The sequence below is a fragment of the Pseudopodoces humilis genome, chromosome 7 (genome assembly GCF_049639895.1).
Source record: "Pseudopodoces humilis isolate 2021_Gansu_Grassland_sample_001 chromosome 7, ASM4963989v1, whole genome shotgun sequence".
Taxonomy (NCBI): Eukaryota; Metazoa; Chordata; class Aves; order Passeriformes; family Paridae; genus Pseudopodoces; species Pseudopodoces humilis.
This window is the reverse complement of record NC_142206.1, coordinates 35,925,135-35,947,361: the sequence shown is the minus strand read 5'-3', so window position 1 is coordinate 35,947,361 and position 22,227 is coordinate 35,925,135. Positions and strand designations below refer to the sequence as shown.

General features: G+C 36.1%; 1 protein-coding gene across 6 annotated transcripts; it reads right to left on the bottom strand.

Moving 5' to 3' along the window:
- Window positions 1-80: 80 nt before the first annotated feature.
- G2E3 (G2/M-phase specific E3 ubiquitin protein ligase) lies at window positions 81-21,972 on the bottom strand. Of its 6 annotated transcripts, XR_015772982.1 has the most exons (17): window positions 21,668-21,827; window positions 19,004-19,059; window positions 17,426-17,523; window positions 15,490-15,591; window positions 13,837-13,961; window positions 12,594-12,759; window positions 11,810-11,916; window positions 10,651-10,767; window positions 9,715-9,839; window positions 9,482-9,614; window positions 8,682-8,804; window positions 7,204-7,514; window positions 6,392-6,573; window positions 6,062-6,234; window positions 4,611-4,810; window positions 3,579-4,113; window positions 81-1,952 (listed from the first exon to the last, which is right to left on the bottom strand). XR_015772982.1 is itself a non-coding variant. In XM_088058148.1 (16 exons), exons 2-16 carry the CDS (start codon window positions 19,038-19,040, stop codon window positions 3,881-3,883), a joined length of 2,232 nt encoding a protein of 743 aa, XP_087914274.1. In that variant the 5' UTR covers window positions 19,041-19,059; window positions 21,958-21,972; the 3' UTR covers window positions 81-3,880. The 6 variants fall into 6 exon arrangements, 5 of the variants coding, with proteins under 5 accessions (XP_087914274.1, XP_014105510.2, XP_014105512.2 ...); XM_088058148.1 differs by lacking the exon at window positions 21,668-21,827 and adding an exon at window positions 21,958-21,972 and having other exon boundaries at window positions 81-4,113; XM_014250035.2 differs by having other exon boundaries at window positions 81-4,113; window positions 21,805-21,866.
- Window positions 21,973-22,227: the final 255 nt, after the last annotated feature.

The following is a 22,227-nucleotide window of genomic DNA, read 5'->3' as shown; positions in this document are numbered from 1 at the left end:
AACACTTCTAGAGCTAAAACCCATAAATCAACAAAATAAAAACACGGAAGCTACATATTTAACCTTTTATTGCACTTTGGACATATACACGGTGTTCCCCACAGTTATTATTTCACTGATGCTACCGTCTGTCATGCAAAACGTTGCTTGGAGATGCAACAGTTCAGGCACTGATCCTGCAGTTCAAGTTAGAGCTAAAAAAATGTACAAAATTACATTTTTTTGCATAACATTCTAAACACCATAATTTTAAAGAGAACATTGTTTATGTAATACAAAAATCAGAGGGTTAGACTAGTTTTTTACAAACATTAACATTTTGAAAATTATTTTCTCTATACATATGATTTGACACTTCAGAAGTTTTTGCATTTTAATTTTTCTTTTGTCCAACTAGATATTCCCTTAGGTAAGAAACAGTAAAGTTTGAGCTTTAAACATGTTTCACCATATAAAACAGATGCAATATAAACTTGAAAGAATGTTTTGTAGGATTCAAAGTTGCAATTCTTTCAATTTAAATCAGATTTTTTGATACTATTTTCAAAATGCATATGCAGAATGTGAGTAGGATTTACTAATACTCTCAAAATCCTCATGTTTTCAAATTCCAGGACTTAACATCTTAATGAAAATAATCAAATCTACAGCACACAATGGTTTAGACTTCTATATTTGCATGAACAATTTTTTTCTCCTTTGGACTATATTTCACTCTTAAATAAGTTAAAAAGGTTAACTGTTTTCTGGCAAGCATTCTCTGAATGGGCAAAAAAAGCAAGTCACAGAAATTTCTTATTCCTTGGTCTTTCAAACACAGAGCTAAAATATTTGAGGGTTTTTTTTAAATGTACGTGCATTGTTAAGGAGACCATACTAAACCCACTAATACTAATATATTATGGTTTAGTATAAAATTAATCTCTAGAAAATAGCTTATTTGATGTGCTGATTCCAGATGAAAACTAAGGGTTTGATGCAGAAACTGTGGGATAAAGTTCTTTGGCCAAACACAAAAAAGCACTGCAACAGTTCTTTTGTGGCGCTGACAAATTTTATAAAAGATGCAGCTTCTCTAAGAATATATTTAATACACAACTGATGCATACACAATTATTCTCCCTGTGTTACAGAAATACTGAAAGTAAGCAGCCTCCCTAATTTCCAGGTGTGCCTCAGGTTATATTTATGTAAAATGAAAACTACCCCATAATATTGCACTTCAGTGATCTGCTACAACAGTAAAAAGCCTACGGTTCTTACACCTATATAAATTGCTCTTAAAATTTCAAGACAAGGGAGGCCATTCTGTGCTTGGAAGTTAGCTTATTCATTAGAATTCTAATGAACAGTTCAAATAAATTTATGACTGGTCTATATAAATAAATGCTGAAAATGAGAAAATTCCTTTCCATAGCAACATTCAGGAACACAACTTGAATATATGAAGTATTATATTGGAGTGTCTAGATAGAACTGATCAAACCAACAGAAAAGGAGAACACAACTTGTCTTGAATGGGTACACATCAGTATTAGAAAATGGAAACAAATTCTGTGCAAGAAAAACCCTTTTAAGCAATATTACACACTATGAAATTTTACAAGTTCATTGTTTGAATATAGCACTGTATAAAAGCTCGTTATAAAGTTAACATCTTTTTACACCTGGCATATAGGTTAGGTTCTGCCTTTTATATAAAAGCCTTTCAACTGATGAGTTCAAAAGTAAAAAGCAGTAACAAGTGTAAACTCTATTTTTTATAATTTCAGGAATGTTTTGAAGCCTTATATTCACATTATTTTATTATTTCTTTATCCATCAAAGGTTTTAAAATGCAGTTTATTTTGTTCCAGGTTCTGAACAATTTCTCTTGACAATGCAGGCACCAGAAGTCCTTGTCCTTTAAAATTACTCACACTCTGCTTGCCAGTTTCGTAAAATCTGGAAGACTAACATTACAGAACACATATATCTTTAGCTAGGCAAGAAAATAATTTTAAAATAATTTTTAAAGTATAATATCTGCAGGAAACTCATATTTGAAAAATACAAACATACAATATGAATCCTTATTATGTAAACAAATTTGTGCCAAACCACTCTCCTTATAATGGTAATAGACCATTGTGAAGGGTAAGAATACAAAGAATTTATTGGCAGAATGAGAGTCATAATTATGCAAAGATCAGAAACACTGTATTATTGGAGAAAAGAAGACACTGAGAAAATGCTTATATATAAACAAGTCAAATTACATTCTCCAAGAGATCATGTTTATTTTAAAGGAGACTTGAATATGCTTTTGGCTAACAAGCAAAAACCATGGCCAGTCCTGTCTTAATTTCTAGTATTCCTAAATTTATAATGACAAGACTGATGATATTAGATTGTTTCAGGCATTCAGTAATGAGAAATATCTGATCTAAGACTTGCAATGATTTCCTTAGACTTTCTTACATTTTTTTTCAGAAGCACCTATCCCTTTACAATTACTGTGGATGTACTTCCTTGCCAAGGAATTAAAATGTAATGCAATCCTGCTTATATTTTCAATTCAAACCAAGTTATATTAATAAAAAAGTGTATGATTACTTCCCAGTATTTTGAAGAATGTGCATACATACAGACACGTATGTATCTGTATATCTGTATTACATCTATAGCACAAGTTTTGTTCAGGACAAAGTACAAAGTGGTCAAAACTAACAGAGGGAAATAGTATAATTTCAAAACAGAGAGCAGCATACATTTAAAAAGAATGTATTTCAATGTCCTTTTACTGTCATAGATGAAGCATTAGTAACACTGAAGTGTTTCTGCATAGGAATTTCACTACTTATCTTTCACAGCTCAATGGCCCGGCCATTTACACAAAGTACTGCAGCACTAAAATATATTTTCTACAGTGCTCAGAATGTGCCTACGACTGAGTCGGAAGAATTTAGAATAAAAGCTAGAAAAGTGTCAGACCCAAACAAGCTTGATGGTTGACTGCCTTTAATTTAAAGAAAAGCTTTAGTACATGGTTGTATGAAAATACTTTAATGGAAGACAAGTTTACATGTCCTAATGAGCAAGAAATTTCTATTCTTTCATACTCAACAACATTAAGTCTAACTAATATATTTCACTTTGAAAGACCAGTTATTGTTGCATGTTCAACAAACTTCTGGTGTTTACTATTTTGGCTCTATGAGCAATTAAAAATTAATGCATGACAGTAGAATGCAGAAATGTGCAAATGTCAAAGATTTTGTTTAAAAACAGAGACACAAGTTCAATCAGTTTTTGTTCTTATGCTGTACTATTTTACCAATGTTTTCTCCAGACCTCGAATGCACTAGCCACAATGACCATGAAACTACAAGTATTTTAACTTTCCCAGGTTTCTATGAACCATCAGAACATAAATGAATCAATACACAAATCAATTACTGAGGTAATATACATGGAACTGAAGAACTGCATCAGAGTTTTACACAAGACAATGCTCTACAGCAGCTGTCTTCAAAACGCACCTGGTTTGTTTTTGATAAATAATTTACCTAAGTATTTGATATGATCTACATACTTACCTGTTACAGAGTGTGGTAACATTTCATATCTGTCTACAGCAAAAGCTGACATTTAAAGTACTTCTGCAAGAGATGGAGGACTCTTAAAGTCAACTTCAAAAGGAAAATTATTCAGGAGATAAAGTTTTTTTTTTTAAATTTGGAAATTATCTTCCCCCCCATAACGTAATTTTTAGCATAATTTTGGGGGAAAGGTCGAAAATTACTAAAAGCATGTTGTCCAAAAATACAGGAGTGAATTAAAAGCAGATGTTCCTGCAGAAAACTCAAGTGTCCAACATTCAGTTTAATAGCAAAAATACTTATTCCTTTTCAACTCTTAGGGTGTTCCTGATGGTGAGCTCCATTTTATTTTTGAACTGCTGATACGTCTTTGTTATGGGAAGCTCTAAGCAATTAAGAAGTCTGTTTCCAATGGGATACGTTATATGCAAAAATTTAATTGTAGGTTCAGGATCAAAACCAATAGATGGTATATAACAGGAGCCTGTTACGAAGAGCAGAATATCCTCCAACGTCACTACAGACTCACCACCTAAAAAAATAGGATTAAGTTTTATCATTGATTATTGCATATAAACCATTACCCTGCATGTTAAGCGCTAAGTGGGAAAAAACCCAATAATATGCTGAATAATTAGCAGTAATATGGCTACCTCAGAAAAAGTTTAGCAAGAAAAAACAACTTAAATTAGTTCTGAAAAATCTTAAGTGAATACAAGAATCTCTTCTGCACGAAAAAGATAAATTGACTGAATTTTTAAAGACCAGTTTTCTATCTAATAAAGGATTTTTCTGTATCTCTTAAGGTTGTGTGTTGGATTTTTGTTTTTTAATTCACAGGAATCCTAGAGCAAATTTTTCAGATACCTACCCCACTAAGGTTTTGGGCAACAGTTTCAAAAATTCCAATTAGTAAGAAAGAGGGGGAAGAAAGAACAATTAGGAACTGATAGTGACTACAAAACCTTGATTTATTTACACCACTGACCCCTAAAACTAAAAAAAATTTTAAAAAATTAAATTACTTACTCTCCACATCTTGCAAATAGCCCATCCAAAAATCAGCACCTTCAACTTTATTTACATCTGATGAGGAATGGATTGTAAAGAGATCACAAACAGTTTCCGCTGAAAGTCTTTCGGGTTTGTGGCACAATATGCTAGAGAATACATCCGGGTGCATTTGCATTTTCTCTAGAACACCAAGAGTTTTCAAACCCTGCCTAAAACTAGGAGGGGGAAAAAAGAAAGAGTGACCACACATCAGATCTCTGCATTTTATAAAGCTGCAAGATGGGATAAAATAAATTTTCCCCATCTCCAGTCTCTAAATCTTGTCAAAAAGGTTACATATTACTCTCATTTTGTCTTGGGAAATGTGTTTAACTCTCATTTTAACAATCTAAATGTTTCTCTAGAGCTTTACGGGGAAATGAAAGGAATACCAGTGATATGTAGAAACTGACCTTATTTCCAGGTAGTAAACTGTATGTACAAGGTATACTTTTAACTTTAATGTGAAAATCTAGCAATTCTCTTTCTTAAAAATAGCTCTTTGGAAAACACCTTAAATTCCTTGTCAATAGAAAAAATAAGTTGTCTTAAAAGACAGCCTTCACTTGGCTTTTGCTAGACTGCATGTGCTTACATGCTATTATTTCTGCCTGTGGCAAATGCAGGCAGCAGCATCCTGGGCCATACTAGGAACTGTGTTGCCAGCAGTTCAAGGGAGGTGATCTTTTTCAGTCAGGCCACACTTGAAGTGCTGTGTCCAATGCAGATAACACTAGATAGGATATAATGATATGATATAGATAACACTATATGTGAAGTTTAAATCAGGCTATGCTTGTTGAAAAAATTAGCATCCAATAAATTTTTACAGAGCAGCTGAAGAATGTGAATTGGAAGTAAGGCCAGAGACCAATCAAAGAACAGTCAAGAGCTGCAACTTTTCCAGCTAATGAGGTCATCATTAACTCACAGTAACATCAATTCAATGCTTATGTTCTAAACAGGCCAACTTAAAACTTGTTGATAGTATTGCACTTCTAATGGCACACACAAAGCAGTCAAGAAAACGCAACTGAATTCTAAACATATGCTAAGCATTTCTAAAATGTAAATATTCTAAATTCAAGCAATTCCGAATTAGAATTGAACATAAGCTAGAGAAATTTTATAGTGCAGAGGTCTTTGTGATGCTGTAGTTTAAAAATTGTGAATCTGCCTTCATTATAAGGCTGAAAAAGGAACCTTGACCAAGGAGAAGTCAGAGCAGGTATGTAGAGAAATAATTTGTCTTTCGGTTTAACTACCTAGTTAACAGTTGCTACTTAATTAACTGAAAATTACAGTACACTTCAGTGGTTTAAATGGAGAGTAAGTAAGAACTTGTGAAAGTTAGTTTTAGCAACATATTCTTTAGAGTTGCAGTGAGGAAAAGAACCAAGAAGTTCAAAAACTCAAACAAAACAAACCTTTCTAAGGGTAAAGTAATTCTCTTGATTACATGATAGATCAATAGGTCATTCACCAGCATGTTCTTATCACACAAAGCTGTTACAGGTTTTAAACATCCAGCAGCAGCAAGGAATTCACAACAGTCCTGTAGTGTAGACTGTAGGCTGGACAGATTATTTGCATATTTTATCTGCATAAAAAGATAAGTTAGGCACTTGTTTACTACATGTGTGTATACATATATGTGAAAAATAAGCTTTTTAATTTCAACAAAATTTGTATTCTGTAAGTCCTTCTTTATCTCCAAATACAGTCTTAAATAAGAAATAAAACTTATTGCATATTACCGTTTTTATTGTTTGTGCTACATCAACATCAGCAACATCCTCCAAAACTGGCTTCACATTCTCTGGACCATATACAAGGCAATCAAACAGTGTTTTGGAAAAAAACCCAGGAGATGGACCGCCATGAACCAGACAAACTGCAATCATTTTACCAGCTTCAAAATAAAGATTCTCTTTTACAGCTGCAAATAGAAAAATATTTCTATTTATACGCATAGAAATTATTTCCAATCATCATTTTTTAATAGAAAATGTCATAGTGCTGTTTTTTCTTAATGACTTTTGCTATCTTCTGGTAGTTCAAACCGTATTTTTACAAAAGAGTACCACGTTCTTTTACACCAGCTCTTCAGCCACTATCAAGGTGTGGGAGATGTAACTTCCTCCTCCACTTCACACCCAATGCTTATTTAATTATGAAGCATAAGAATTCAAAGAAACTAACTTGGCGTCTTTGGGAAGAAGCATGCTATGAAAAATAATGTTCTAGAAATTTGAGGAAGGGAAAATAATTAGCAGAGAATGTGTGTCAGCAAGAAAGAAATTCACTTGAAGAGAACAAATACACTAATTAAAAAAGCCCCAAATCTAGTTATATGCTGTTTTTCCATGGTTGTCATCAACTTTTCCAACCAACCCAAATAATTTTAATTACAAATCCACACACCATCCCACTTTAGAATTGAAAAAATAAAAAAATCAACCCCCAATTTTTATCCTTCAGGACTGTACTTTTGAACTGACATTCATACTGGCTGAAGATTAAAAAATATTTTAACCTATACACTTCTCAATAAAAAGCAACTAATTACCTTGAAAATCGAGGGACAAATTCTTTCCAGAAGAGCCTTCAAACAATGATGAATTCTGAAGGTGATGCATTAATAACTGGAAGAAATGATGTTTTGATGCAGCAGAAGTTTTTGTCTTCGATCTATTTTTGCAGTTTAAGAAACTTACTTCAATAGTGTTTGTAGGACTAAAAATGCGCTGCCTAAATCCTTTCAAAGCACTACTCCAAATATTTTCTGCATTGATGTTAAGTCTTGTTGTTTTTGTTTTAACTTGTACCTTTAACTCCTTCAGTATATTACAAGCCTCCCATCTTTGCTTTCTTAAATGCCTACAAGAAAATAGCATGTATTTTCAGATGAAATGTTATGATTCATAATTAGCAAGTTACACAAAAAACATTTTAGTAGTCTATTAAGAACACTTCTCTGAACACTGTGGCACATTCAGGTATTGGCTGAATTTTATCAGTAAAACATTTAGTATAGCCTTAAAAAATTTTGACACTGTAGTGGCAAGTTTTAAAATACCTCTAAGAACTGAAAAAAGGAGGTAGAAATAATTACCCTGGCATAAAACAAATTATGATTTTCTTAATTCAGTCACTCCAACACAGTGCCAAATAATTCTCACACAATGAGCTGACATTTAAACAACTTGAAACTAGTAAGAAATTGAAGAGCTTATTTTACGTTAAAGATGTTTTGCAACCAAATGAGAACAATCTTTGTCACTATAATAAAAAAATATATTTGAGCAGGAAGAAAGTTCTCACTTAAAAAAGCAAGATGTTTCCTTAGTTTTCTAGCTTCCAACCAAAACTATCCCAAATACTGCATCTCCTAGAAATAACTTATTCCCTTATGAGAATTTTTAACACATCAGGTAGAATCCATAAATTAACTACTCACAAGAGGATAAGGAATTTTATGTCCTTAAACTCAATATTCTATATTAAAACATGTTGCTTTAGCACTGGCTTTAGTACAATCATGAACTATTCATATGGTACAAATACAAAAACGTTTAAAATTTAGGACCTGTCTGATTAGAAGAAAGCAATTAGGATTCTCTTTATTCCCTATTTTCTAAAGAATGTTTAGCCACGCATCAGTAAGGACAAATATGCATTTCTGGGTTTTGATCCTCTCACTATCTAACCTAAAAATTCTCAGTAGGTTTCATTCCTTTCTCCTCACACTCCTCTAGCATTTAGCAGAAGCCTTTCTCAAGCTATGACTTCAGGCTTTAAGTGTATACTCATTTTTGCAGTGACTATATACATATGTACACACACAAATATATGTGCATACTGAATATAATCACACAGAGAAATATATCTGGATACCGTATATGCACACAAATACATTATGGATACTGTATATACACAAATGCACACACAGAGACATCCCCCAACCCTCCTGCATGTTCTGTAGGAAATAGAGTATAAAGCCATGAGCTAGATTACTCTTCAAAATAAGAAAAATAGAAGAAATACCTGTGCCTCAGGGACCAGTTCCTGTTTGACATCACTGGAGATAAGGACATTGACACTCTGTTGGATGCTGGAAATTCTAGGTGTGAGCAAGGTGACAAGTTCTGGCACATTATCTTTGGTGATCTATAAGCCAAAACAGTATTTTAAGAAGAGATACAACTGAAGAATGCATGGACACTTCCTATTTCTAGGTAGCAATATAGTTTTCCCCTAAATCAGTACTGAATCTCATTTTTATCTTCATTTTCATCAAGTCCACTGGTGTCTGAACTACCATTTAAAATATAACAATTCTGTGTTTTAATACACTGTGGACTTGGGATGTTTTTAGTTGCATCTCATACATCAGATAAAAGTCCTGACTGACACAGTAAGTAAAAACTAAAAATATTAGTTTCTACAAACTTGAAAAGTTTTATTACAGCAATGGAAAACATTATTATGAGCATCTTTAAGTCAGACTTCTAGAACAGTATTAAAATGGAAAAAATACCAATAAGCAAACTTAAAGCTTTGCCATTTGTATACTCTTAAGCTACCACTAAATGGTTAAAATTCCTTTGACAAGGATTTATCTTTACCAAACTAAAAAGTGGTTTGCCTCCAAATCCAAATAACTATAACAAATTTCCAGAGTTCATGGCTTACTCAGAAAACTTCAATCACTGAACTTTATTCCAATTTGATTTGATTTGCAATCTAATATAAGATTCTCCTACAGAATAAGCCATCATTTCCTCATGTTTAAGTATTATTTTATGCAATAATCAGTTTCTGTGAGAAAACAGAAAATTACACACTGGAGCAGAAAATTGCATGAAGATCCAGATGACTGCCGAGGGGACTTTGGAGGTGGCTCTTCCAGCAAACAAGTTGTTCCATTTGCCTTTTCAGAGGTAGCCAAAGCATGCTTTTTCCGTTTGCTATACTTCCCTGTATTGATTACATTTTATTAATTTAATGAATTTGCTAGTTGTCAAGTATGCTTACGTAACTTAAAGTTGTCATTTAAGAAATCACACCCATATTTTACCTGATTTTGCAAAGATACTTCTGCATTCCATGCACTCCCAGTTTTGCTCCCATGACCTCAGAGATGAACAGGCCAAATGAGTCCCACGAGAACCACAGTACTGGCAACGCTTTATTTCCCATTTACTAAAAGGAAAAGCTTAGGTATTTACAATTATACAGATGAATAAGGCTACTTAAAACAAAGACTGTTCAATAGTAAGTGCAATCCAGACACTAAACCAACAAAACATAATTTTATCAGTCTGGTAGTACTGACTCTAATCAAGGAGACTTTTTTCACACAAGATGTACTCATTATCTGGCTGCAACAAGAAAAAAAGCTACTCATGCTCCAGCAGTTGCATTGAATGAGGCTATTAGTATTCCCCTGCCCTGGAGTCAACTGATTGAAGGCACTATTTTCTTCTCATCCTGCTAGTCAGCAAAATCCTCTGTGTTTTATGGGTATCCACCAGTCAACTTTTCCAAATGGTAATTCTTTTAAAGGAGAGCTCTCTAGGGAAACATTCTGACTACTAAGCTAAGTCTACTACTTTAACAAAACTTCTTGTAAAAGCTGTAAGTGTTTTAACACTTATTAAATTGCTGAATTAAATGCTGAATGATACATACACAACATTCATTTAGACACATACTATGGTGATGCACAAATTCTACTTCAGCCTGTATAAAATTAGGACAAAGTAACTGATAATCCCTTAAATTTGGTCTTCATGGCTTTTATAACCAGATCAAGTTAGAGACATTTACTATTTAAATATGATTACATTAAGTAAAACAAACACTATCTGTACAGTGTGTTTGTTTGACATTAAAACCTGATGCTGAAAAATATCAAGACATTTAAGTAAATAAAAATAATATTAATAAATAGCAACACATGTCTAAAAACTATTTCATCCTAAGTTGTACTTTCCTGCTAAAGGTATCATACCTGTCAGGTTCATTATAGTCTCTTCCTTTCTTGCAGAGACATCTTTTAACATCACAGTGTTGATAACAATGCAGCAAGTCTTGATATGCATTTTCTTCAAGTTCCCAAGATGCATCCCTGTAAACAAAGGCAGAAGACTGGATATCAAAACTATTATTTCTGATTGTTTCAATGGGTTACTCTGTATTTCAAAAAAAGATATATGCAATAAACATATGAATATAATTCAATCACGTCATGTTCTACGTAACAGAAAGGGGTTTCTAGGTAACAGAGGGGGAAAAGTCTATAAAATACAGATGTACTTTTTCTTCCATAAAGTTACTTTGATCTCAAGTATTTATTATTTTTCACATGACCTTAGTGCATGTTTGTTCTGTCTCTGTCCCTTTTTTCTCTCACAGAAAAAAAAGATTTGTTCAGGCAGCCCACTCAAGTTACTGCTGAAACTGGTTTCATAAATGGTAACTCAGAATGTTCCAGGCCAGTATGGCAAAGTTCATAAATTATTTTGAGTCTGCTTCCTCTCCAGAATCTTAAGCTTTTGTTTCAAGAGGGAATTAATAGTTCTCTCTGAAGAGACTAATAGTTATTATGGAATAATACTTCTAACAAAGAAACATAATTCTGATCTCTTTCTGTGATATTTTGAGCCTCATCAGGTGATAGAAACAGGAAAAACAGTTTGGAATCTTGGAAGCAGTTATTATACTAACAACCTTTGCAATCCCTTGGCAGAAGATAGAAGTCGTACAGCTGAGTAATCAGTCAATTACAATTCTGTCTTGACAGAAATTCAGATAATTAAACTTGGGCACAGAAAATAACACTTCTCAGCAATCTCTGTTAAGGAAAAATTATTGTATTTAAGAAGTGCTTTTCTCTTCTAATTGGGTTTAGAGTTTAAGTTGAATTATGGCATTAAAAATGACTTTTCAGAGATTCCTGTTACATGTTTGAGATAACTAACTTCACCTTTGCCAGTTCTTATGCATATCTAAAAGAAAACAGGCTACTCCTTACCAAACTGAATAACTCTACAATTGAAGGTAGAACCAACGTTTATATTAATAGCTGAAGTTCCTAGAATAAAATAAATGTTTGTAATAGTCTATCAAAGTTTTTATACAGGAAACAAATCATGAACAAAGTTACCTACCTTTCTGGAATGTGTATGCCCATTCTCAACATTTCTTTTTGAAAATTGTCCTTGTTATTACATACTGTGCACCTAAAGAAAAATATCCCAGCACTCAAAGCTTGATACTGTGCCAAGAAAAAAAAACACAACAAAGAAACCAAACCAATTATTGAGTTACTACCATCCTTAAGATGCCAATAAATTATGTCTTAATATTGACACGCATTACATTAATGGATACTGTCCTGACATGGGTGTTAAAGCTGATATCAATCATGATGTGACATGCCATTAAAGCAAATGGCAAGGATTTTCTCTTCCTTTAAAGGAAACAACTCATATGCTAGAATAAGGTTCATAAATGAAAGCACTATCCTTTTCAGTCAGCCTTTCCAGATCCAGCATAAATTTACAAAAAGAATGTTGTAACTTTTTCTAGTCCTGGATTTAGCCAAAGAGAACTCAGGATGGATAAATTACATTTTTAGCACTCAGATTCTGCACATAATGACCTGCAAGAAAGCAACTATGTAGGTTGAACTTCAGTTCCTAAAAGTAGTAAAGGCATGAAGTATGTACCATACATGCAGAAACATGAGGGGCCACAGGGGAAGAAAAATTAATAGTGTTAAAAACTCAAAATCCTGTTGTGTCCATAACATAATTTTAGCACTGTTCTTCAAACCTAGTATACTTCATACATACTACGTACACTTAACAGTAAGCAATTGTTTCCATTATTTTTGAACAGAAATGTGATCTCCATGGATGCAAAAAGAATTAAATGGAGAACATGTATTACCTGCAAGCATTCTCGATGAAACCAAGCATTTTTACAGCAAGGACTTTTCAATACAGTGTACAATGGAAGATGTTCAACCGCATCCAGGCATATTGTGCACTGTGAAGCTTCTCTAGATTCTTTATCCGTAAATGTTTGGACTGGTCTATGTTCCCAACAGTAAGATCTAAAAAGAGTAATTTACAGTTTCCTTAACAAAATAACATTTTAAGAACCTTCTTCATAAAATTTGGAGACAGTAAAATTAATTTATTAATCCATTTTTCATGAGTAAGTGCTATGCAAACAAAAAATACAGACACACTTGTTGTGGCTAGGCTGGAGTTGAATTTCTTAATAGTACAGTACTTAATAGCTTGTACAGTGATGCTTTGGATTTGTGAGGAAATCAGTGTTGATAATACAGTGATGTTTCAGCTATTGCCCAGCGGATCTTGAACAGAGTCCAGGCTTTTTCTGTTTCTCACCCCTCCCCACTAGTAAGCAGGCTAGGGATGCACAAGCAACTAGAAGGCGAGACAGCTGTGATGGCTAACCCAAACTGGCCTCAGGGATATTCCATACCACGACATCCAAGAAATGCAGCTCTAGAAGAAACCTTTCTGAAGATGCCTTATCTTTACATGCACTTGTGGTAATGCAAGTTGTTTTTACTAAGTGCCTGCCAGGCTTCAGTCCACCCACCCTACAAACTCAGCTCACAATAAGAAGCATAATGCACTCGAGAGTATTTTGACTACAGACAAGATGCTAGACAGATGACAGTAAAAGAAAACAAAACATTTTATATTAAGACCATTTCCCCTGCAGTCCTTCTCCAAATAACTTGGAAACAACAACATGGCAGACACTGTGTTTTGACTGCTGAGAGATACAGGTAGCCAAAGATCTGCCGTTTCAACAAAGGCATAGGAGACTGGCAAACAAAAAACCCAAATCGACCATTATGCAGTTTATTTCAGAGTTCAGAATTTACTGCTCAATTTTATAAACAACTTAACTACTTGTAGAAGCATAAAGTCATGTATTTAAAAGTGTTGAGAACTGAGTTCATAAATATTAGGTATGCAATACAACTGTTTGACTTTCATGTCTTCCACAAATTGGGTATGTTTCCTAGATAATCTGATGCCATTTGCAACTATCAGCCTATCCAATAACAAGCCATGAAAGAAACCTAAGTCACCTCCTGTATAAATATGATAAATTGAAAATGGAAAAGCAACAAAGTCCCAAAACTCACCTGAAATCTTCCATAAACTGGAAAATGCATTCCCTTTGTAGCCCACAAGGAAAATGGTAACTTCGTTTGCATTTAGGAGCTACACATCCAATTGAAGCTCCCTTTTTCTTACAGATATTACATTTCTAGAAATAATTTGTTTCGGAAACAGAATATTAACATTTTAAATACATGTAAAATTAAAGGAATTCAATACAAAAGTTACAACAAGTGTAAGAAAGAATAGTAGCTAATAGATTAAAACTGTGACACAACTAATGTGGTTTAGCTCTGCTACAAAGAGTAAGCATATGCAGTTTTTTCACAGACTTTATGTATTGGTTTATATGCATATTGCCTTGTGACATGTAAGATAAAATATAAGTTATTTTACCAGTACCTATAGTTTATACAGGTATAATAGACATAGACATATATATACTTATATATAGGCATCTATAATTATTTATTGTCAACTTCAAGCTCAGCACAATGTCATGAGGTATTATGAAGGTTCAATTCACTCTTATTTATGTGCAACTTACCCAAGGAATCAGAATAGTTGCAAACTGTAGAGGCCCAGGGAAGCTAACTTCAGTTGTGGGATGGATTGTAAATGAAGCATCCAGGCCACACTGTGATCTCAGAAACGTTCACTAGGCTTCAACCTGAACAAACTGCACTGGACTAAGCCTTTCTTAAAGCTCACCAGAAACACTGTCTGTTCCCAGGTATCTAATGAGGTCCTGTTTTATAACAGACAGCCTTGGAAACTTATTTTCCTTGCCTCAATAACAACCCAAGTGGAATAGTATTTTTGTTACTGAAACTTCAGAGAAAGTTACCAACTCAAATTGCAGGCAGGATGGAAAATTACTGTAATTAAAGCCCATTCTCTTGTGACCCCATAAACAGTGTTGCAAAGTGAGACCCTTGGAGCTCTTGGTTCCCAGAGGACAAGGGGCTAATGTGCATATCTCAAATACTGATAACCACATGGCTCTGGAGTCAACCAGGGATTGCTGGTAGTAACACATGAGAACTGTTGGTGATAACCAAGGACTATACCGTGAAAAAGAACAAGACTTTACTGGAGCAGAGGGCCAGGCAGATTCATTTTGCTATAAGAAAGAACCACAACACAGCACAAGCAGAGGAACTTGTGGCAGGAAGCAGGCATGGACTATAGGGTAGGATTTAGACCCTCAAAGCCCTCCAACCCATTTCCAGAAAGGCCTGAAAGAACAGACTACTCATGATAACTAATTTACATAGAAGGCAAGAAATCTGCCTTTGGGGTGGAGAAACCTATCCTCAAAAGGTGTCCCCCAACAAAGCCCAGGCCAGTTTCCACGCCAAATGTGTAACTGACCAACAAAACTTTCTGATCTCTAGTGGAGCCTCTGACTTTTGTCACTCTTTTTGCCCAATGAGCATTTATGAACCTTAGGTGCTTCCTTCCCTTTAAGGGTGGATCATTACAATTTCTGCAGGGTTTTTTTTCCCTTGTGGCTTCCACAAATCAAATATACTTGTTACTTAAACAAAATTCAGGTGTTTCAGTGGGCTCAGCACATTGCCCATTGGAGGAAGAAAACAAACCCCAAAGGCACTACTAAGAGCACTTAAAAGTTGCTTTTTTCCCCTTGTAAATACCAAAGACATCATTCTTACCAGTTTTGCAGCTCTATTTACTTCTTTTCTAATATCAGTGATTAAAAATCCATCTACACCTTCATCTTCTTCACCCCTCTGCCAAATGCCACTTGACATCAGCTACAAAAACAAATTAAGTATTTTAAAATATCCACCTAACCTGAAGATTTAAAGTTACATACACTGTGCTTGTCAAGTAAGAGTTTAGTCTAAAAAAGCTCACATGTAAACATTTTAATGATTAAAAACCTGACATAAAAACATTTTATAATAAAATAAATGTATTTATATATATATATTTATATAACAAAGCACATTTTTGTGTGACACGACAATAACCAGTAAAATGAAAAATAAGTATGTCAAATATTTAATAACAAATATATCAAAGTATTGTATAGTACTGTAGGGCCTGAGATTGTATACTTCAAAAAGGAAGGCAAAATACACTGACTATTCAGATAATTGTCAAACAATTACTTTCAGCATATAAACCTTCAGAGGAAGTAAAATTAAATTAGCTTAGTTAATATAAATGACAATTGTGCTGTGGAGATAATGAAGCACAGTAGGAAGTAACTGTACTGAAGTGTCACCTAAGAGGAAAAGTAATTCACTTTAGAGGAGATTTAAATAAACACAGAATCAAGTAACTAGGCAAATCACAAGAGCCTGATGGTAATTTAAAGTTAGGCAGCTACATTACAATCTTCAAATACTGAAGAGTTTCACAACTTGATGCTGTCTATATTCTTTAGAATCTCATTTTATAATTTCAACATAGCACCATTTAAACTAGTTTTATCAATATTTTACTCAAATAAATGTAAGATTATATACCCAAACCAATTAAATATATTCTTCCAACTGTGAGACATTTGGAAAAGAATAATTAAACTGTCACTAATGTGCCTCTTTGTAGAACTCTTTTCTAATATAACATACACTATATTTAAGTAAAATCACAGGGCTTTGCTCATTTTTAAAAGAAGTAGAGACAAAAAAATGTAGAAGATACTGTGATGAGCTTCCTGGAGTTAAAATACCTTATAAGTCCTAAGGCTCAGTCTTGCATGCATGATTTTTCCTAGCTGTTCATTAGGATAGGATTTTTTCTTATTATTTGATATGGCCTTATATAGGAAACAAAATTACCACTAACATGGTGTTATTGCCTCTATTTTCTTACAGCTGCTTAAAATTTATTTAAAAACAAATATTTCTATCTTTATGTAGCTTAAGAAAACCTCCACTCTCCTTAGTTTTTAAAGGATTCCCTATCCAAATTATTAAACCATCTACAATCAACACTCTTTAAAGAACTTTGATAAAATGTACACCCTATATTACTTTTGAAACTTGGCACTTATTTTAAAATTGGGGAGAACAATTCAAACTATATTTATTAATAAACAAAAGACTTTTTTTGTAAAGTAGTATTATTCTAAAGACCTGCAAAAATTTAAAGTTTGAGAGGTAGTTTAAGTATACCTTTAAGAATATGAATCTTGGAAAATGTCATGGGTGACAACAAAAGCTGCAGGTTATATCCACAGCTTTGTTTAAATTAAAAAATTCTACTAATTAGTGAAACTGTACTAATGTGATCAAGAGTGTACCTATAATTTAACTGAAAATCAGGACTTAAGTGTTACAATATTACTGTTCCCTTTGTCTTAACATGTACCTTCACTGCTACTTGCTATGATAGGTTGGGAGAATTAATGAATTCCTTTAAATGGACCATGAACAGAATTTAGCTTTGAATAAAGGCTTGTTAGGATTTACTTATTTCATCTGCTGCACCTGACAAGTACAAGCCTATGAGTTAAAAGCCCACATTTCAAGCTTCATAGCAACAAAATTGTTACAACAGCGTGTTAGTATTAAATACTTGTTGCACCTTTTTTTTCAGATAAAACAGGAAAGTCCAAGATCAATACCATACACTTACCAAACAGTAATAATGAACAGTGAGATTGTATTCCACATAGGTCCTTTTTTCTCCATACTTTTCAGGGCAGTCATCTGTCCGTCCACAGAGAACACAAACTAAAATACAGAACCATGTTTATAACCACAGTGAGTGTACTGGAATTACTATTGATCAGCTACAGAGCAGTAGCTTTCACCTCTTTTAATCACACACATCTTCAAGTAGATTTCTGGATAAAGGCAGTAGATATCACTTTCCTTAATGTTGAATTTTATCATAGATACAGAAGAATGTACTATTTCTTCCCCCTCCAGTTACCAGGAAGAAAATACTTCACCAGCCTGCTGATGCAGGAGTGGTCTATCAGCCAAGCTAAATTCACAAGCAAACTGTCCTCCCAATTGAAATATTCTTCCCAAAACAACCAAAGAGAATTATGAAATGGCCAACAATGTCCAGGTGCATGTGAAATCCCATCTAGTTGTTTTAAGTACTATACATGAAGTCATCCTCATGTTTGAATCCATGAATCAGCCATTTCTTTGTCTACCTATATGATAACCTTAGTGATAAGCATGTGAATGAAGCCAAGTCATTTGCTACCACTGCTTTTAAAAACATTTAACAATTTGAGACAACACTGCATTCAACTAAAACTTTAAGGATTTCCCACTTACTGGAGTTTCTGGCCCTTTTAAGCCTTTTAATAGCTTTCCTTTAATTCCCAGTAGATGTATAAAATACATTTAAAATATTCTAAGATTAAGAACAGTCACAATAGTAACCAGAATAGGGTTACTGCTTCAGCCTAAGAAAGTCCTGGAAGTTACATCTCAAACACAGCTCTGTGTGATTTGGCTGCTAAATTCACAAGGTTACCTTCTTAAAACATCTGCAGAAAATACTATTTTAAAATAATTACAGCAAACAAACCCAAGGAAGTTTGTAAGTTATTTCTTTTTAATTTACTGAGACAAGTGGTGGTTCCAATACAATTTCACAGAATGGCTAGGGTTGGAAGTGACCTCTGGAGATCATCTGGCCCAACCCTTTCTTTGCAAGGCAGGGCCACCTAGAGCAGGTGACACAGGACCTGCTGGTGGGTTTTGGATGTCTCCAGACAGGGTGAGTCCATGACCTCTCTGGGCAGCCTGTTCCAGTGCTCTGCCACCTTCAGAGTAAAGAAGCTGTTTCTCATGTTGAGGGGGAAGCTCCTGTGTTTTAGTTCATGACCACTCCTCCTCATCCTGTCGCTGGGCACCACTGAAGAGTGACACCATCCTCTTAGCACCTGCCTCTGAGATATTTCTGTGCCTTAACAAAATCCCCTCTCAGTCTTCTCCAGACTAAACAGGTCCAGCTCCCACAGTCTCTCCTCATGAGAGAAATGCCCCATATCTTAAATCTCTGTGGTCTCTGCTGAACCCTCTCAGGACCTCCTTGTCTTGCTTGTACTGAAGAGCCTCAAACTGGACACAATAACTTGACTACTGGAAACTCAACTGCTCTTTGAACCCAAATAAAACAAGTTCTAACTAGCATTATATATGTGCAGATTAAATCTTTCTGAAATTATTTGATGAAAACTTTACTCACATGTGCTTTGAACATCAAAATTATTTGTTTTACTCATCCTGAGTTCTTCTGGCTGTCTGTCATGCAAAAGAAACAAAGTATTAAATACAACCAGTGCATTAATAAACATTATACACTTCTTTTGTTTTATTTAAAACTGAAAAAAACCCCTCAAACTCAATATACTAAAAGTGGGATTATGATAAAAGAACATAATAATTCAACTGTTATTATGAGATAGGGATTCAGAAAGCAGGATGCAATTGTCCAGAAAAAAAATTCATAGACCAATGAGAGATATAACAACTTTTAACTATTTCCCCAAACTAACAAACAATATATTTTATTTTCAGAATAGAAAATTAAGTCCAATGCAACACCTAGTTATCTACAAATTTAATTGTACAGAAGAGTTTTTACTTCTTTTAAGCAACAGAAATAATCGTCCACAGAAAACCTAGGAAAGAGCTCTAATTTCTGCTCAAATAAAGATTGTACTAATACAAAAAACTTGGAAACAAAATATAACTGTGTAGTGATGTGATTATGAATAGAGTTCCTAGAGTTTGGAGAATGCAGGATCCTGGCCTAATCAGAGAAATCCTGATGTACAAAAATGCCAAAGGAAAAAAAACTAAAAAGGTGAGGAAACCAGAACATGCATACAAGGGAACTTAATTTACACCATGTAGGACAATGTATTTTACCTTCAGAAGTGGGAAGTAATTTATTTAGAAACACTGATCTAACTTGCATTTCTTTCAAACATCACGTGAGCTGTCCTTTACTGTGTGCCACACCATGCATCCTATCCTAGCCCATCTTGGAGAAAAAAACAACCCAAACCAAATAATTCCTAGTTTCTTCACCACAGCACCAAGATAATTATTCTTTCTCAGAACCCTTCTAGGAACACATCTGTAGATCTTTGATTTGCCTTCCCTTCGGAAGCTGAAGAAAGCATTACCTAAGTTCTGCAAACCAAAAATCATGAGTGATGGCCTGCATCTCCAGGCTAGATCTCAGGTAGGCAGACAACTCCCTCTCGCATGCTGAAGCAAACAGGGAAGCAGCCAGTAACAAATCCAAGGTTCAAACCAGAAACCTGACAAGACTGAGCTATCTGTAGTCCAGTATTTACAGTTCTGATGACTACCAGATATCAGCCTCAGGAACAAATTTTAGGCTAATTCAAACTTTTGCAAAGAAAGCACTGTAGCAATTTTACTGGAGATTTAGGGAAGGAGACAATAATCTTGAGAAAGGAAAAAGGAAGGGAGGCAGAAGTCTCAGGCACAAGGCAACTTCCCTATGCCACTGAGACCTGGAATAGTTACACAAAGGACCTTGGCCAAAAAACAGTCTAAAAGAAAAACAAACCAAAAAGCACCACCACTAAATTAGATGAAAAAGTTCCTAAAGACACACCATGCTGACCGTCAGATTAAATAGGTGACTACCATGTTCCCAGAAACACACTTCCCTTTTTCCAAATTAAAAAGGAATAACTATATCAGGTAGAGGGAGCAAAAGACAAGCACAGAGCTCACACACATTCCCTTTCTTCAGGATTTCCCCAGGATGGCTTCACCATTCTCAAGCTCCTGCGATAATACAACAAAGAAACTACCCACACACTGGCACACAACCCGAGATCTTATTTGCAAAAAGCCCTACAGGTGGACAAAGCACCTATGTAGCTGGAAACAAGAAAATCACCTTCCCACCTTTCCTTAGCTCCAGCAAAACAGAAAGAAAAAAGAAATCGCTACACCACCCCCATCCGCAATTCCCTCTACTTTTCTCAAATTCTTACAGGTAAACAAACCCAAAGCTGGGATTTACAAGTTAAAAGATACCCGGATCAACCATTGAGGCCCCCTGCATAAGTCCTCTGCGGCTTTTCACAGGAACAAAGCAATTCCGCATCAATCTGTTCGCAAGACAGGAACTACCACATTATCACCCAGTGTCTAGAAAACCGATGTAAATAAAATGTATCTACTTCGACTAAACATGCTAGAAAAGTCCTGAGTGGGTGTTTAGATTTTGTTAATTGTGTAATTTTTTACTGCTCCATAACGTAAGGCATTTCAAGAGTCTTTTAACTAGAGGTTGAAAAGGAAAAAAAACAAAGCCAGCCCCAAGACGCACAAATCTATCAGGCACACGTTTTCCCCAGCACAATAACAAAGGAACTCTCCCGAAGTCATCCGTACAGCCTGTGTGTCCTGAATTCCCCACGGAGGGAGCTCCAGGTGCACGTCCCGCGGAGCCGAGGATGGGGGCTCAGGGCCGCGTCCCCCCCGCAGGCTCAGCCGCCACCGCCGCCCGGCACAAGGGCCGCGGCAGGTCCGGTGCGCGACGCCCGCCCGCTCGCCTCCCGTGCCACACTCCCCAGGACGCCGCCCGTCTCCCGCTAGCGTGGTGGCAAGAGGGAGCACGTTTGGGTTAGCTACTCCCGGAGCCCCCCCGCCCCGAGCGGCGGGAGCCAAGCGGCGGCGGCTCCGCAAAGCACGGGCTGGGAGGCTGTGGCTCGTCCCTCAGCCCGCGGCGAAGGAAGGGGCTCCCGTCTCCCTGTCCCGGCAGTTCATACAGCCCCTGGAGCGCCCCGTCGCCCTGCCTGGCCTCGGGCCGGGCGGCACTGGCCTGTCCCCGCCGCGTAGCCCCGAGGGCGGCACTCACCGCTCGCACCGGGCCGGCCGGCACTGGCCTGTCCCCGCCGCGCAGCCCCGAGGGCGGCACTCGCGGCACTCACCGCTCGCACCGGGCCGGCCGGCACTGGCCTGTCTCCGCCGCGTAGCCCCGAGGGCGGCACTCACCGCTCACACCGGGCCGGGCCGGGCCGCACCGCGCGCCAACCGACGGCCGATTCAAACGCCAACATCCGCCCCCTGCCGGAAGCACGGGCCGCCCCGCCCAGCGGCCCAGGAACACCGGGCAGCAGCCCCGTAAGCCTCTCGTGGAGAATTTACCTAAGGAAACAAAAAGTTGCGGTTTTTGTAAGAAATCCAGGGTTTGGCTTTATTATTTTTTTAAAAATTTCTGTCTTCTGCAGCTTGTTCTCAAGGGGCCTAAGCTGCAACAGTGTAAAGCCGTGCTGACCCTTTCCCCCCCGCAGCTGCAATAATGGAATTTCTCAGTGAAGTTCTGTATCTGATGTTTGTGCTGATGTGTTTCCACTGGGAGGCCACTGGTGGTGCACCGTGTCACAAGGGAGCTCATTGCAGCGGCTTTGGGGTTTG

Excerpts from the sequence above, each read along its gene's own strand:
- G2E3 (XM_088058148.1), bottom strand. The coding sequence starts at position 19,040 with ATGAGTAAAACAAATAATTTTGATGTTCAAAGCACAT. Across the intron at positions 15,592-17,425 it reads CTGTTCATTATTACTGTTTG|CTGATGTCAAGTGGCATTTG; the intron begins GTAAGTGTATGG and ends TTGTTTTTGTAG. Across the intron at positions 6,235-6,391 it reads TAGCACAAACAATAAAAACG|ATAAAATATGCAAATAATCT; the intron begins GTAATATGCAAT and ends CTTTTTATGCAG.